This window comes from Strongylocentrotus purpuratus, unplaced genomic scaffold (genome assembly GCF_000002235.5).
Source record: "Strongylocentrotus purpuratus isolate Spur 01 unplaced genomic scaffold, Spur_5.0 spur5_scaffold_10, whole genome shotgun sequence".
Taxonomy (NCBI): domain Eukaryota; kingdom Metazoa; phylum Echinodermata; class Echinoidea; order Camarodonta; family Strongylocentrotidae; genus Strongylocentrotus; species Strongylocentrotus purpuratus.
In genome coordinates, this window is record NW_022145595.1 from 28,767,041 (window position 1) to 28,783,833 (window position 16,793).

A 16,793-nucleotide genomic window follows, 5' to 3' on the forward strand; every position below is an offset into this window, starting at 1 on the left:
AAAGGGAAGGGCTAATACAATATTATGAAAAGGATGTCTTTTCATATCCTCTTTTATTTTCCTTTTCTTTATTGGGAGCGTAGATTTTTATGGGGGGGGGGGTTGCAGCCCCTGAGCCTCCCACAAATGGCTTTAATATACTCTTCTTCTTTGTCTTCAGCTTTTCCCCAGTTTATCTCTCCCCCTTTTTAAAGTTCTGGTGCTGCCGGCACTGCTCCTTTCCCTCAGTTCCTATCTGATAACAGGAGAAGGATTTATACTTTTAAAGCCACACTGTTCTACTTGCTCCCTCTATATAGAAAACAATGCCTAATCGGTGACCATTGGTCCCCCATGATCCTCTTTTTCTTATGTTAATTGAGAGCTGAGTTTATGAGATAACCACCTGTCCAGTGACCTTGCAGGGCGGTCTAATCCATCCTAGAAACTAGTACAGAGAAGCTTTAAGGAGTGAAATCCAAGCTTTGAAATAATGGCATCCACTCAAAAGAGTGATTCAACCACTCCTTAAGTGTGGATTCCACTGGTATCTGGAGTGGATTCAACTTCAAAGTAAAGGATCCCTTATATAAATCCTTAAACGGTGGTTTTCCAATCCTCTGTTTTAGGAGAGCCGCGGTTATAGGATAATCCTATACCTTTCTCACAAGTTGGATTTCGGCCAAATGGAGGGCGGAAAAATCAGTCATAACCATTTTGGTGAAGTTTGAACAAAGTCATGAATATCAAACAGTGTAATTTGTTTTTACTCATATATTGAAAATCACTTTTATGTTTTTTTGTATTAATTTATTTTTTACACAAGTCATTCGCTTCATTAGCACCAGAATAAGACAAGTAAGAGTATTAAGGAAAGCGAAAGAAGTTACAAACACTAGGTAATTTCCTTCTACAAAACCAAACCGATACGTGCTAAATCACCAAAGTATTTTCATTCAATCATTATGTATCACCCCTATTTCCTTTTTTCAAAGACCAAAGAAATAAATATTTTCAATACTTGGTACTTGGTTGGGTAATCAATCCCTTTGGCAGCTCACCCAGGAAGCTATACTGGGAAAGTAGGTGAGACGAGTAACTTCAACTCAACTACTTTATTTTGAAAAAGATACGTATATGAAAGATAAAAGCTCACAGAATTGAAATGACTTGTCAAAAGCGTGCATTTTAGAAAATCAGGGCTTTGTAACATAAATTTACGGTTCGCAATAAATTGTAAATTCAACGACGATTCGATTGGTTAATACATGTAGTCAGCCAATTGAACAATTTGTTCATGCATCGATGATCTCAATTGGCCATTGTCATTTTGCAATTAATTACAAACATATGTGTTACGGGAGCGCAAGTGGAAATCAAGTTGTGATCATTTAAAGAAGAAGAACAGACCGAACAAAAATATACATAACAATTACAATAAGAAAGCGGGCAGCTTGGCGATGTGACTGCCGCATTATCATGATTATTCAATTCCATTCAAGACTTTATTCTAGACTCAACTGCAAGAGCAGATGTCCATATAACATATTTAAATGTAGATATAAACAATGAACAAGGATGAGAGGGGAACACATATGGATATACAAGAAACAAATCTAAACTATTTTAACCAACCTCTGCCGACTGTGACAACAAGCTACAGAACCAGAACGTTCACAGGTCTGAGGTGTATATTGTACTCCTTTGCAATGGGTTAACCAACATTTTAACAATCATATTTTCTGAAGTGTCAATTCTCTGATTAAACTTGAAAATTAGATTTCTTACAACAGCTTGACATGCAGGTATATTCACATCTGCAAACATTTTAATTGCGCTAGAGTGCCTGGGTATTCGGAAGAGCATTCTCATAGCATCATTATAGGCTACCGTGAGTTTCTTTATACTGCTCTTTTTATACAAACTCCAAAGATTAGCAATATATAACGGTGTGCGATAAGCTCGAACTAATTCAACTTTTACCGTAAGAGAGCACATATGAAACTTTCTGACAATGGATTAAAAGTCCCTCTAAAGTGTTGAGAGTCTCAAATATTTGATGGCAAAATTTACTTAGATTTCATTAAATGTGAAAGAGGAGGTCACACTTCTGGAATGATTTTCAAATATATACATTTTAAGGCCAGTATTTGATGGAAAAGTAGAACATTTAAGTTTTCTGTTGCATACGCAGAAAACCCAGATACTTGTATTCTTTCATCAATATTCGTCTTCAAACACATTCATTCAAAAAATCCTTGCAGGTGTGTGTGCTAAAAAAACATCCTCTGTCACATCATAAAACAATTTAAGTGAAAGTTTGCCATCGAATTTTTGCTTAAGATGCACGTGAGCCATGCCACCTCTTACAAAGCTAAGTTTTACATACCAGTGATGTTTCTTGAAATTCAGTCAACTCATTCTGGTCGGTCACCGCAACCAACTCATTTTGTCCTAACTATGCTTCCTGTGATGACTATATATTGACCCATATCCCATAAATAATCAAATAATGGTGCATTGTGCTGCCAATGCCTGATAAAATAGATTACCATGTTTAGAAACAATCGAAAAATATTTGTTCATTAATAAATTTCAGCTATACTGGAACTGGAACATTAATAAGAAATCTTTATTCCGTGACCCAAAGCGGTTTTGGGTCACGGAATAAAGATTTCTTATTAATGTTCCAGTTAATCATGCATTCTTTTGTTTGATTCAAAATGTTTGATTATTGATCACAGTTTTGTGAATCAGGACCATGGTATTGATATCAGTTTTCTTCAATATCTCACTGGGGGAGGACGTGGTTCCGCCTCACATTACTCTAATTCCGAATCGGATTATTGTCACCCCGGCTTACTAAATGACCTTAATCATCGCGGCACATTACTTTTAAGCTCACTATAACATTAATGACTAAACTTCCTGGTATCAATATATTACATAAACGCAATCTGTTTCCTCATTCTATGCAAATCTAGATTTATACAACATAATTTATTCAGCTTCCTCTGCTCTTACAATGTACGTAACTTGCTGATTCGTACTTTGTACCATCACAAATAGTCACGTATTCATTAATTGATTGATTGAATAATCGGCATTGTTATACCGGTCATGATTGGAAAAGCAGGAGAACTTTGTAAGTAAGTTCCTGTGGGCCTTTGTTTGGTTACATTTTATCTGAAGGCCTTTGTATTTGAGGATTGTAATTTTCCAGTCCAAGAGCAATACCGCAGCTTCTTTATATAGAGTTTCAAGAGTGATGCTATAATCAATGACGTATACAAACATCCCTCAAAAGGCTCAAATCCAATGGAATGTAACTCATAATTATAACATTAATAATGGAGTCTTGTATAGGGCCCATATCTGGCACATTGCCCCCCCCCCCCACTCAGTGTTATTTAGGGTGCGCATATGCTTGTTTCCTCTTTTTGAAAGCACCCCCTATCTGAGGACTGCCAACATTTCCGAACCCCCCTTTCGCGGGATTTTCGCGGGCTTTTCCTGCCTTGGAGACCCCCCTAAATCATTAAAAATGCTCAATGTACCCCCCTAACTTCGGAATAATTTCTCAGGAGTCCAAAGAGATGAGAGAAAAAAAGAAAAAACACCCCCTTTTTAAAGAAATCTCCGGGTGAAAAGTTAATACACCCCTTTTTTTTTTACAATTCTCGGGCCGGACTTTGTCGCACGAAAAGTACCCCTTTACCGGACATTTTGGTAACACGCATAGGGTCCGTCCGTTCTCGGAGTGGGGGGGGGGGGGGAGCATTGTCACTCCTGGTTCTCCATTAGTACCCTGGCTTTATCACAGTTGCTATTACAGCGCTCGAGCATTTTAAGAAATAATGTCGGGCTGGGTACCCATGTACCTCACCTGGGTAGAGTGTGCCAAATGTAGATTAATGTCTTTTCAAAGGACGTTAGTGCTGTGACAGGGAATCGAACGCGTACCTTGATTAGAACAAAAAAGATATACTATTATGCAAGTCATGCACTAGATGATAAATAGTACAGGACAAAGTATATTCATAACATAACATTGATAACCAAAACCACGTTTTAGGTGCAGGGTCATCGATTGCTTGAACATGTTTCCTGTCTGTGAGTAAGCTCTTAAAACAAACCATGAACTGTTCGCCAGTTTCATAATGGTATATTATGTATGAGAAGCACTGGGGAAGTTTGACAGCGTGTTAACACAGTCACGCCAACGAGATCGACACCAAACAGAACGGCAAATTTCTTTATTAAATGAATTGCACAAAAAAATGGTCGATGTGGAGTCGATGTGACTGAGGAATCATAAACATCGTGTGGATGGAAATTGAAAGTTAGAATTGCAATTATTGAATTGAATTGAATTGAAATTTATTTCCATCATCATGACAATATATAAAAAGATAAAATATGGAATTTCATAACATCTAACAATATCAAAATTACATATAAAATTGACATAACAGCATTCAAAATATAAATGGAAAATGGTGCATCCGTAAAAGCCAGTAAGGCTTGTCAATTGAATGCATCATGCGCAGAAGTAATAATAACATATACTTAAAGAAGAAAAAAAAAAAAAGGAAAGAAAAAAAGAAAAAGAGAGAAAAAAAGGAGTATTAGTAATATAGGTGTGGTCTTAAAATAAATTATGCGTTATAAAGAGAGAAAAGATGTTTCTTGTAAAGTCTTTTGAAAGAATTATTAAATCCAACAGATTGTAAAAATGGAATTATCAACAACAAAAAACACAGTAGTGAAAACGGACTGAAAGGAAAAGAGGCACATGTCAATTAGATAATGAGTTCATATGGTAACACGAGAACACAACCGAGACAGACCAACTTACATTGTGTTTACATTATCATTGATTCAATCAAGTAATACGTCCTTGATTCTATGTTATTGCATGAGGAAATGACTTGCACTTGAAATAAGTGGAAATTTTGCTGAAGCACTGATCCGATTTTAATCGTAAAATTGCATTAACCTCTGCCCGTGAAATCCCTAATATACAGTATGATCTCATAATCGTCGCGCAACCATCATTAAAACATGAATGTTACTAAAGCCCTATCATCCAATGTGACTTTCATGATATTTAAAAGATAAAATTTTTTATTAGAGGCTAAAAACAGCAATCCTAAATTTGTTATCAGCCAGGATTTCAGAATTTTCATAGAGCATCACTCCCATGCACAAGAACTTTTTATGATTGGTGACAATATCAAATGATACCTAAAAATGGCAAATGCCTGATAATTACTTTATGTTCTAATTAAAGACATGACCCGTAATGTCATTTCTACTAGACCTCAAAAGACAGAGTTTCGGATTACAAAGGATCAATATTTCGAAAATAAGATAGCAATGTGATATGATAATGAGTGACTGCCTTTTTTTCGAACTTTGCTCTGCTGTGGTAATGCGCCCGGGGGGGGGGGGTGGCGGGGGTCTCTATGGCAGCAGAACCAATTGTAACACAGGAACAGATTTGGGTATGTATTATGCTGTTACTTGGTCAATAATATAATTTTCAACATAATGAAATCTTGTTGTAAGGGGTGTACTATCTTTTGTTCGATACGGCATATATAACATATTGGGGTGTGCCGCTCTCATGGGTCACTTTTTCACAAAAAATCCCTCAACATGGGTCCTATTTTTAACAAAAGTATCCCTTAGCATGGGTCCGCTTTTTCAAAATTTCTTTTTTTTTTCGTGTTTTTTTTTTTTTAAATGGGCTTTACTTCCGGAAAAATCCCTCAAAATGACCCTTACAAATACACCCCCGCCCAACCCAAATCTGATCCCCCCCCCCCCGAATAATGCGTATAGGCCTTTTCAACATTGGAACAATGAGTCAGGCTGTGATTCCATGAAAAAAGTGCCGCGTGCAAAATTGATGAGCATCCAATCATATCATTTTTTCCATAAATGGAATTCTCTCATCAACGAAATACGAGAGTAGAATCTATATAAAGAAGAATTGTATTTACAGTGGCATTAATTTCGGATAAAACTCGTCACCTCCAGTATCACTCTGGCAAGGAGAAGTTAAAGCAAAGATTGTTGAATAACATCGAGTTTGATAGGTTCTATTTAGAGTTTAGAACAAACACGGTACGAGGAAAAGATAGGAAGATGATGCCGAGATTGGTAGTACTCCTCCTGGGATGCTGTCTGGCGGCTGTCGGCTCTATGGCAGCAGAACCAATTGAAACCCAGGAACAGATTTGGGTATGTATTATGCTGTTACTTGGTCAATAATATAATTTTCAACATAATGAAATCTTGTTGTAAGGGGTGTACTATCTTTTGTTCGATACGGCATATATACTGCTCTCCCATATTGTTGGAATAACAATAACTAAAATATAACATCTTACAAAAGTGTACTAAAAATACATGCTTTACAGCAATGATAAAGTAGACATTGTATGTGTATCGGTGCAAAATATTGTTTTCATAACAAGAGAGTAACATACTGATCATGAGGATATCGTTAAAATATTATTTTTGTCATTGTTGTAATTTTTTTAACTTTCATTTCTTTTTTATTTTTGCCTGTTTATATTACCATAGTTTTCTCTCGGTGTATAATCATAAGATAAAGAGCTGCCTGCACTTCAAGCACACGCTTTCGCTGCAGCTCTTCTGCATGTACTATGTCAATCGTTCCCAACATTTCGTTTCATAAATGTTGTTTTTCATTGTAATATGAACAAATATTACCACTATGCACAAAAATGTTCATATTGTTACTGATTATTATTGTATTAAAACAAATGCAGAAATCATTAAATCAAATCAAATCAAAATAGCTGGCAATAAAAGAGAATGCACCGCAGCTTTTGTATGCACGATCATTGTTTATGGGTTGTACAATGTTATATGTCATCCTGAAGGGGACCAACAATATTGGCTGAAATATTCATTTTTCAAGTTGAAATTGAAACACTGAGTATCACGGATCCTCGGAGTTATCGCCATCAATATCATTTCATGTGTGAGCTTTGTAACTGTTCATTAAAACGTATCACCTAAGCCAAGCTCATGGTTATTATTATTCTATCGTTGAGAACGTTCAGATTAATTGGTCATGCACAAGAATAAAAATACAATTGGCATACAAAATCACTCTCCGGCTATTTCTATGAGAATACAAAATGTAACAAGAATCCGTGCCATATTAAAGGAATTAGAATAATCTAAATTGTCTACAAGAAGATATTTATCTTCAGAGTGTAGGTTTACGAGGTGTTTCTTAAAGGTGTGGAGTGATTCTGCTTCTATATAGGGGATTGTTCCAGGGTTTTTTAAGGGTATGTAGCCACCCCCCCCCCCCCCCCCCCCCCACATACACCTGTCTCACCAACGAGACCGACACGAGACCAAACCTAATTAATAACATCACCTAGACTGGCCAAAACTTGATCGGTTTGACGTCGGTTCGGGCTCGCGGTTTGGCGGTGTGACCTTAACCTCAGTCATACCATGGACTGGCACCAGGCCGGAAATGAAAAGTCATTACATAGAATGACCGTGAATCTGTCGGTTTGGAATCCGGTGAAGTCAGTTATGCGGTATGACTGCATTGCAGCATTAGTTGAACTTTTTTAAAAACTGATTGAATGATCTTTTTGGGGCCTGATATAAAGAATGTACTTTCATGATAAACATATAATCAGCAGGATGTTCTTGTGTTAATTTCCCTATGTTAAGTGAAGTTGAATTGTCCATCGACACAATCTTAGTTCCTGTTTCGGTTCCGTTTGATTCGGCAGGAAGGCACTAACCGACAAGATTACATAATGTTATCACCAAGCACTGCAGTAATGGTCAAAAGCCTTGTCATGCAGTAGATCAAATATGCCAAACGAAGTTTTATTCCAAACAGGAAAGGATAACAAAATACACGTTTGCAAAGAGGCGGTAGGGTAATGGCTAAACATTGCCGCACAATAACAACTATTTATTTCTCTCAGAAATAAACAGGCGGACGCCACAAGGTGGCGCTAAACTTAACAACAAAGCTCAAGTTTACAGCTACTCGATCGATATTATCAGAAATTATGTATATCTAACAAACTTGATCAATAAGTAAAATTCGCATGCACAAACCTACCCGCACACACACGCACACCCACACACACTCACGCACATACACACGCACATTTTTAATGTACCACTGCCCCCCCCCCCCCCCCCACGTAAGACGATACTTCTCACGTCTGACACAATCGCAGAAATAAACTTGAAATAAATCTATTATCAATTGTCTAACTAAAGTCAATGTTGTTTTTTCTATCTACGAACAGACATTCATGAAGAAATATGGCTATATCACTGAGGAGAACATGGTGAATGGAATGCCAAAAGATGAGGAAACCAAGACAAAATCCATTACATACTTCCAGAAAATGGGAAATATGACGATGACAGGTAATCAGTTGTTTTGGATGTATTTTTAGTCGTAACTTTGTTCGAAAGATTGTCAAAAAGCTTTTATCATTATTATTGTCATTATTAATATTATTATCATTTGTTTGATGATTTGTCAGGAACCCTTGATGAAGAGTCCATGGAGCTGATGAACACACCTCGCTGTGGCATGAAAGACATGGAATCCTTTGCCGATATGATGAGAAGAAAACGGTATGCCCTGGGTCCGAGGTGGCGCCAGACCGACCTGACATGGAATATCCTGGAAGACAGCGATGATCTACCCCGTGCGCAAGTAGAGAGTATCATGGCACGAGCTTTCAAGGTAAGATATCTACCGATGTCATTGGCATAGAATATGTTTGTGAGTGTGTGAGGATATGTTTGTGTGTGTACGCGCGCGTGTGTGTGTGTGCGTGTGTGAGTATGTATGTATTTTATACTTTTATATCATTTGTATCAGTGGTGAAGCGTTGGGGCCAGACACGGAGGGGCTCCGACATTAAGGGGTAACGGGGGGGGGGGGGGGTTTACGGAGGGGGCTCCGATATTGAAAGGGGTATGGAGGGGGTTCTTTCAAGGCCATTAGTTGGTTGTTGTTGGTAGCGTAGTAGGAGTAGTAGTAGTAATAGCAGGATATTCAAACGTCTTTGGTTCTTACCCTGCGGGCGAAAAGAAAATTACCAAGGCCATTAATTTGTTGTTGTCGGTAACGATAGTATAATAGTGGGAGAAGTATAATGACAATTATAGTAGAAGTAGTAGTATAGTACATCTAGTAATAGCAAGAGTTAAGGTGGTAGTGATGGTTGTGGTGGTATTGGTAGTAATGATACTAGTAGTAGGCATACTATAGTATTAGTTGTTGTTGTCGTTGTTGTTTTCGTTGGTGCTGTTGTCGTTGATGTGGTTGTTGCAGCAGTACATCATGTTTTGTCTATCTGTAATAATTACAGGCTTGGAGTGACGTCTCCACTCTAACTTTCAGCAAAGTGACGACGAATGAGCCTGACATCAAGATAATCTTCGCTGCGGGTGAACACGGGGATGGGATAGAGGCCAGGTTCGATGGTGGTGGTGGTGTTCTAGCGCATGCGTATTTCCCCACCTCAAACTCAATTGGAGGCGACGCACATTTCGATGAAGGCGAGAGGTTCACGGAAGGCACCTCTACAGGTAATTTAAAGATTTCATTATCATAAACATAATCAGAATTAGAAACATAACGAAACAGTGGGAAGTTCCTACTAGTTCCGTACTATCAACATAGTAAGTTCATGTTCATTCATCCAACTTTGAACATTATAACCCTAGTTGATATAGCTGGGCCACCAAAGTAACTAGCGTATCAGGTACTCATTTACACATGGGTGGAGAGTGGCAAATGTAGACTAATTGCTTGCCAAAGTGACGGGCTGTAATCCATTCGGTTACTTATCTACTAGACCACAACACCTCTGCATAATTTTGGATACGCAACTATAAAAGCAAACAAACACATAATAAACACTAATTCAATAAAAATAGATCACCAAACAAAGAAACTTGATATTCAATCCCGATCCATTATTTATTTTTTACCCCTTACAGGAATCAATCTTTTCCAAGTCGCTGCTCACGAGTTTGGTCATAGTCTTGGTCTCAGACACTCTGATATCGAGGATGCCCTTATGTTCCCATACTACAGAGGATACGTACCAAACTTTCAGCTTCATCGAGATGATATTGCTGGTATTCAAGCTCATTACGGTAAGTTATATCACTGTTCTTTGTTAAACCCCCTTTTTAAACCCACGTAATTTACCTAGGGCATTTTAGGCTAACTTAGGTTGAAATGCACTAGTTATTAAAACAAAACAACTAGGGGCGCGTAACACGGAGATAAGTTAGCACTTTGTTGTTGTTGCAATTGACCATGATGTAAAACCAATCGATCGTACGATAAGTTGCTAAGCTTTGTGTTTGCGTGCCCGTCATGATAATGAAATTGCAAGATATATCTCGTGTCCACACACAACAAATTCATCGTATAACTATCCCGAAATGGTATTACGTTTCGGGATAGTTATACGATAAAATAGTGTGTGTGTGTGTGTGTGTGTGTGTGTGTGTGTGTGTGTACTCTTACTAACGATACGTCGTATAACGAAACATCGTATGACGAAACGCGGGTCTGGGCATCGTGTCGAACTAGAACTCGTAAAGAATCCCGGAATGTGTTGTGTGTGAACGTAACTAGTATAACTCGTCGAACTAGAACGATAAAACTGGGCGGGGCTTAACCTGACCGCGCGCGGAAGGAGACCTGACCTCTCATTTCCGCTTCCGTTTCATGACCGCAGTAGCAAACTGCGTACATATACGACGTTTCGCTGTAGGGTTTCGGGATAAATAAATTTGTGTGTGGACACGCTGATAGACATACAGTTATAATGATGATGCATTGCATTTAATATTAAGATGATTATAATAACACTATAACTGCAGGGCCCTCAGGAAGAACAGCATAAGTACTGGTAACGCTACCCTGTGTAGATAAGATAATTTTAATATCATGTTGTTATCATAATTATAATTAGTGATCTAGCATTTTCCTGAAAACTTGCTTTCTTTCTTTCTCTTTCTCAAGTACATCATCATGAAATGAAACCATAATTTTTTCTGTTCAAACATCAATTTTTTTAAGATGACTAGTAAACACTTTTCTTTGTTTTGATATTTTAGGAGAAGGAAACGGGCAGCCAGAAGAGCCAGACACGCCCTCGACGCCATTGGACAACTGCATGCCTCAGATTTCTCTGGCGACACGGACGGAAGATGGCAGTGCCTACTTTGCTAATGGTTAGAAATTAAACCTGTTTAATGATGACGTAGATCCTCATCAAATAATTGGTTGAAAGCGTACACGTGACCAAGCAGATAATTTGCCTAACGCGTAATTTGGATTATGACCGGTCATTATCCAATTCTAATGACCGGTCGTTAGTGAAATCATGTTATAAAACATCATTTTATATAATAAATAAAACATAATCTTATAAAACAAATAACACACAGTATTTTGTTCAGGCATTCGTAAAATTACCCACACTCCGTACCGTCAAAACAGTGTTAGACTGTTCCAAAGGTACCTTGTGTGGGTAATTCTTACTAATGCCCTTACTGCTGTGTATTATTTGTATACTATAGTTGCCATGTATGTTGTAACCCTCGAGTAGGAAATGTGTTTTGTAGAATCTGTTTAGAAAGGCCACCTGTCTACAATGGCCTCTTTCTCTGTTTTTCTTGGATGGCCTCCATGAACAGGTTTGACTGTATAATCTTCCTGTTCTTGTTACATTAAGCGACCATTAGCCATCACGCATGCAGCTACAGGCTAAGCCACCGAGGAAACACAATTTATGTCATACAGTTTTATAGTGCAATTAGGTTCATTATCGGAAGCACTTGTCAATTCTCAAAATCTTAGGTCTGCTCTTTTTTTAAAGACCATTCCTCTGAACTGATGTATTCAAAAATCAGATAGCATTCAAATCAATGACTTAAACCTGGCTAACCTCATAGAGAGAACAGACCTGAATACGCCCGTGTGAACATTCAAACTACAGAATGAAAATGTAATTTGTCACAGATCGTCTGTGTATTGTCCCCAGGAGCCCCCGAGCCTTTTTAGTCCCCGCCCTTTCAAACCCTCCGCGGCCCCCTTCATACTTTTTAGTGCCCTTCCTCAACAGTCGTAAAATACTACATATTAATTTCGTATGCAGATTGAATCACGGTGTTAAGCATTGTAACAACGAAATATTAACTTTGGTATAACATTTGACCGTACTTACCTACACCCTCTTCCTATGCACAGAAACGCACGTGTTCCGTCGAACGAGTAATAACATAATTCCTGCCGGCTATCCGAAGAGAATAGGTGACGAATTCCCCGGTCTTCCAACTAACCTAGACGCTGCTATCTTTTATTCTCCATACACCTACTTTTTCAAGGTGAGTGAATACGTAAAGATGAACATTTCATAGAGAAATCGTAGAAACACTCGATTTGATATTTTCTGAATCAAACTTGATACAAAAATAAGTGTATGATGGCCTATCCTTATTAATGCTACTAGGTGACAAGCAGCAATACTTTTGGGAGGTCATAGCTGCTCTCTGAAGTAAGGAGCGTACTCCCATATCGCTCCTCTTCCATGACAAGATAATGTTTTATGCCACTTTATGATAGCATTGGTGCTAATGAAATGTGTAATAGACTAATTAGTTTATATTTATTGCTCTAATTTCATATGTCATCTCTCTCTCTCTCTCTCTCTCTTTACCTCTTTTTTTTCTATATCGAAAAACACCCCCACACGCTCAAACATAGTGCCCTTCATTTTTCTTCGATTTTTTAAATAACGGATCACTTGAGCTGATATTATTATTTTGTTTATTTTTTAAATATACATATTTTTTTAATCATATTTTTCTCATTTACAGGGAAGTCAATATTGGCGTTTTCAAAACCAGGAAATGGCTGGCACTTATCCGAGACCGATGTCCGACTGGCGGGGTGTACCAACCGATGTTGATTCGGCTTTCGTATGGAGCCGCAATGGCGGAATCTATTTTACTAAAGGTAAGATAACTCATAATTTTATCAATTTGTTGTTAATTCTTCGATCTGTACATAGAATAAAGAAAACATATATACAGTCGTTTTTAACCTGCATAAATACACAAGTGAAAATATACGAGAAGAAATTAATACCATAACCATTTAAAACGATTCTAAGACAACTCCCCCACCTGGCCAATGAGATTACACCACCGGGCAACTATCCCTTCTCTAGGATAACTCCATCCGTAAGAAAATTATCCTGCTAAAAATGACACCCTGCTAACTTTCTCTTCGTTGGGATCGCCAAAAAATAAAGTAAATTCCTCTAGGAAGAAATGGCGTGGGGTAATTTTTGCTTGGAAAAGTGTTTGTCGGAGATGGCAGTCCGGGGCTAGAGGCTGAAATTATTTTTCACCATGACGAAGTTGTGACAAGATAAAATGGTAGAAATACGCTTAATATGTAATAATAATAATAATAGCTAGTTCTTATATAGCGCTTTTCAGGACCGAAGGCCCTCTCAAAGCGCTTTACAGATAGTAAATTTTACAGATAGTAAATTTTATTTGGATATAGTGGACGTGCTTTACAGGTAAACGAATATGAGAGGATTTTACTATCAATTTTATTCACCTAACTCACAAAAAGCACTTTTTCAAATGGATTTCCATATTACTTTTCTCATATTAACAGGAAATCAGTACTATCGCTACACTGGTCGAGAAAACTCATTCTACCCACAACCCTTGAGCCATTTTCGTGGGCTTCCAAGTGATGGTGTAGATGCCGCCTTCCAGTATAGCAACTCTATCACTTATTTCTTCAAGGGGTCAGATTATTACCGGTTTAACGATAGCACTGTCATGGTGGATAACGGATATCCGCTGAATACGGCTATCCAATGGTTAGGCTGTGATCCGAATGAGCTTCTCGGACCACCTGCGGATACCGGAGGCGATGCGACAGTGATGGTTCCCTCAATGGTCGCTGTTCTCTTCTCTGCTCTTTCTGCCATTTATTATGCTTTTTAAAGTCATTTTTAGAATTAGAGTGCATAAAGTTTCAGCACCAATCAAAGTGAAAAAATTGAATCACATTTATATATTGTACATTTTGCTTCTCTTCCATTTTATTTTGTTCATCAAGAAGTGAAACCTCCCGAATCTGTTATTAGTAACTCGTATAATCAAATATTCAGTGAAATAGAGTTTTGATCCCCCCTCCCCACCCCCCCTCCCTCCCCCACCCCTCTCTCTCTCTCTCTCTCTCTCTCTCTCTCTCTCTCTCTCTTCCCATACCTCCAATGAACAAGTTATGTCTCATTTTACGCATAACTTAACGCATTTCAGGTTAATATGCCTAAACAAAGCGATATACTTATGTGGCGGTTACAATGAATTGGTTTCCGATTATACTAGAATCTAAAAGTCCCTAATGTTCCTGACCTGAGGCCGCCATTACGTTCAAGATCAGCTTGATGGCGGTCTTCCATGTTTGGGGGAAATTTTTGGGAAATTTAGAAAATTGGATGGATAGTAATTCTTTAAAATGTTGATATATTTGGATGCCCCTGTGAATGTATATTAAGTACTAGAAAATTTAGCACCTAAAGCACATCTGCTTTCGAAATATTGAATAATCAAAATTTACCGGTGCTCCCGGTAAATCTCAAATATTTCAAATAGCGCCTAAGACCATTCTTGGTAGTTGCAACCATGAAAATCTCAATATGCAGTTATGATATATAATTTCCAAACGGAAATAGCAAATCGGTCGATTGTAATCAAGAAACATTGTTTTAAACCTAAACTAATATCAGTCTTGAGAGGGCGCTAATCAACATAAAGAGTTTATTCTTTACAATTTCATCACTTTAGACTCGATTTCAACCGCGACAACGATCATTGAATATTGTAAATCGCATATGCTTCCAATATGTTCATTTTAACCAAATTTATGACCTCATATAAAAAATTGTAGTACCTTTTGAAAGGTCTAATCATTTTATTTTCTTATATTATGATATGATTATATATGTATTTTATCTTTTGTTAATAATATATACGTACCTATTTTGTATATTAGTGTCTATTATGTTAAAAAATGCAGAAATAAAATCAAACAAAGAAACAAACAATAATGAAAACGTTGTTTTATGTGTTAGATGTTTTAAATGGTTTCACCCAATAGTTGTTCCTCTCTTAGTTGTGTTGACTTTCTCCTTTCGAATGATGATACCACCAAAGAACAAGTTATGTCTCATTTTAACCATTAAATCAAATCTCAATTAAATCCTCTAGCTTGCCACTTTAGACTGCGAGGAAAACAATTCTCCTTTCTTAATATTAAAATATATATATAATTATAACTTTTATATCCAAATACACGATGTGAGCTAAATTGTGAGTTTGCCACAATCTGCTGCATCACTGCTGCTCAAATGAAGAAGAAAAAAAAGTAAACGAGACGAAGATTACAAATGTATGATATATCATTTACCTAGAACTTATCAGGGTTTTTTTTTTATGATTTGGAGTCTTACATTATAAATACAATAGTGAAGTAAAATGTAAATAAATGACCAGTTTGAGGAAGCAAGGAAATGAAGAAAAGGATACTTGATTCACGAGATGAATATGTAGGGAGAGATGGAGAGATGGGAGAGAGAATAACAATTTATTTATTCATGTTTTCTTCATAAAAGCAGGGTAGTCCCGTTCAAGCCTCAAGGCCTGCTTTACAAGGGAGCCCTGCTGTAACAAATTACATTTCAAATATACAATACACATACAAATACACAAAATATACAATAATTTAAAAACAAACACAATATAAACAAACTATAAAACATTTTATACAAATAGGAAATTAAATGAAAATGGAAGAGGAGAGAGAGTAAACGAAAGAGAGAGAGAGAGAGAGGGGGGGTGGTAGGAACACTTCATGTGAGCGATCGCATGATCAACTCACTTGAATTTCACGGACATTTCGTTTAAAAATGGGTAGTGAGGCGGAACATTTGGTAAGTATGGGTAGTGAGTTGAACTTATAACTTTGCTGCTGTGTATACGAGAAGGTCTGTTTTTTAATATCGGTTCTTGGTTTGGCAAGGTACAATTGATGCATTGAAACTGATCTCGTGGGATACGGGTTAGCACTTTGAGGTAGAGCTTGTTTGAGATAAACAGGAGCAAGATTATTCAGGATTTTATACGTAAGTACTTGATAGTTGTATTCCAATCTGTGTTTGACGGATTGCAACCTTAAAGAATTTAACATAGATTGTACAGGCGTATAATAATCTGCATCTAATACTAAAACGACAATATTTGTTTTGACATTTTTCTAGTCGCTTTAAATCTTTCATTTTCAGTGTTCCTTAAACAGTTGAACAATAATCAATGTGAGGAAGAATTAAAAAATATAAATGAGTAAATAAACATTTTGTCAAACAGTGCTTAATCCTTCGCATACATATAAGCGAGTTCATAATCCTCTTACATTGGGAGACCAATCTAAGTTTACAATAACACCCAGATATTTCAATTTTGTTACATTTTCTATAAGTTTACCATCCATTTTTATTTGTAATTTGACTGGATTCTTCTTCCTTCGACTTGAAAAAAACATAACTTTAGTTTTGTCTTTGTTAACAACTAGTCCATTTTCATACATCCATTCACATAAACCTAGTATGTCATTTTGTAACTGGGTTTGAACAGCTTGTACTCCATAACCAGAGGAGAAAATG

General features: G+C 37.2%; 1 protein-coding gene across 2 annotated transcripts; it reads left to right on the forward strand.

The window, feature by feature from the left end:
* The first annotated feature begins 5,441 nt into the window (after window positions 1-5,441).
* LOC583799 (matrix metalloproteinase-18) lies at window positions 5,442-14,770 on the forward strand. Of its 2 annotated transcripts, none has more exons than XM_030980003.1 (9): window positions 5,442-5,486; window positions 8,310-8,433; window positions 8,553-8,758; window positions 9,390-9,609; window positions 10,024-10,182; window positions 11,158-11,274; window positions 12,293-12,429; window positions 12,922-13,060; window positions 13,736-14,770. In XM_030980003.1, the coding sequence occupies exons 1-9, from the start codon at window positions 5,448-5,450 to the stop codon at window positions 14,071-14,073; spliced, it is 1,479 nt and encodes a 492-aa protein (XP_030835863.1). In that variant the 5' UTR covers window positions 5,442-5,447; the 3' UTR covers window positions 14,074-14,770. The 2 variants fall into 2 exon arrangements, with proteins under 2 accessions (XP_030835863.1, XP_788786.4); XM_783693.5 differs by lacking the exon at window positions 5,442-5,486 and adding an exon at window positions 5,954-6,228.
* Window positions 14,771-16,793: the final 2,023 nt, after the last annotated feature.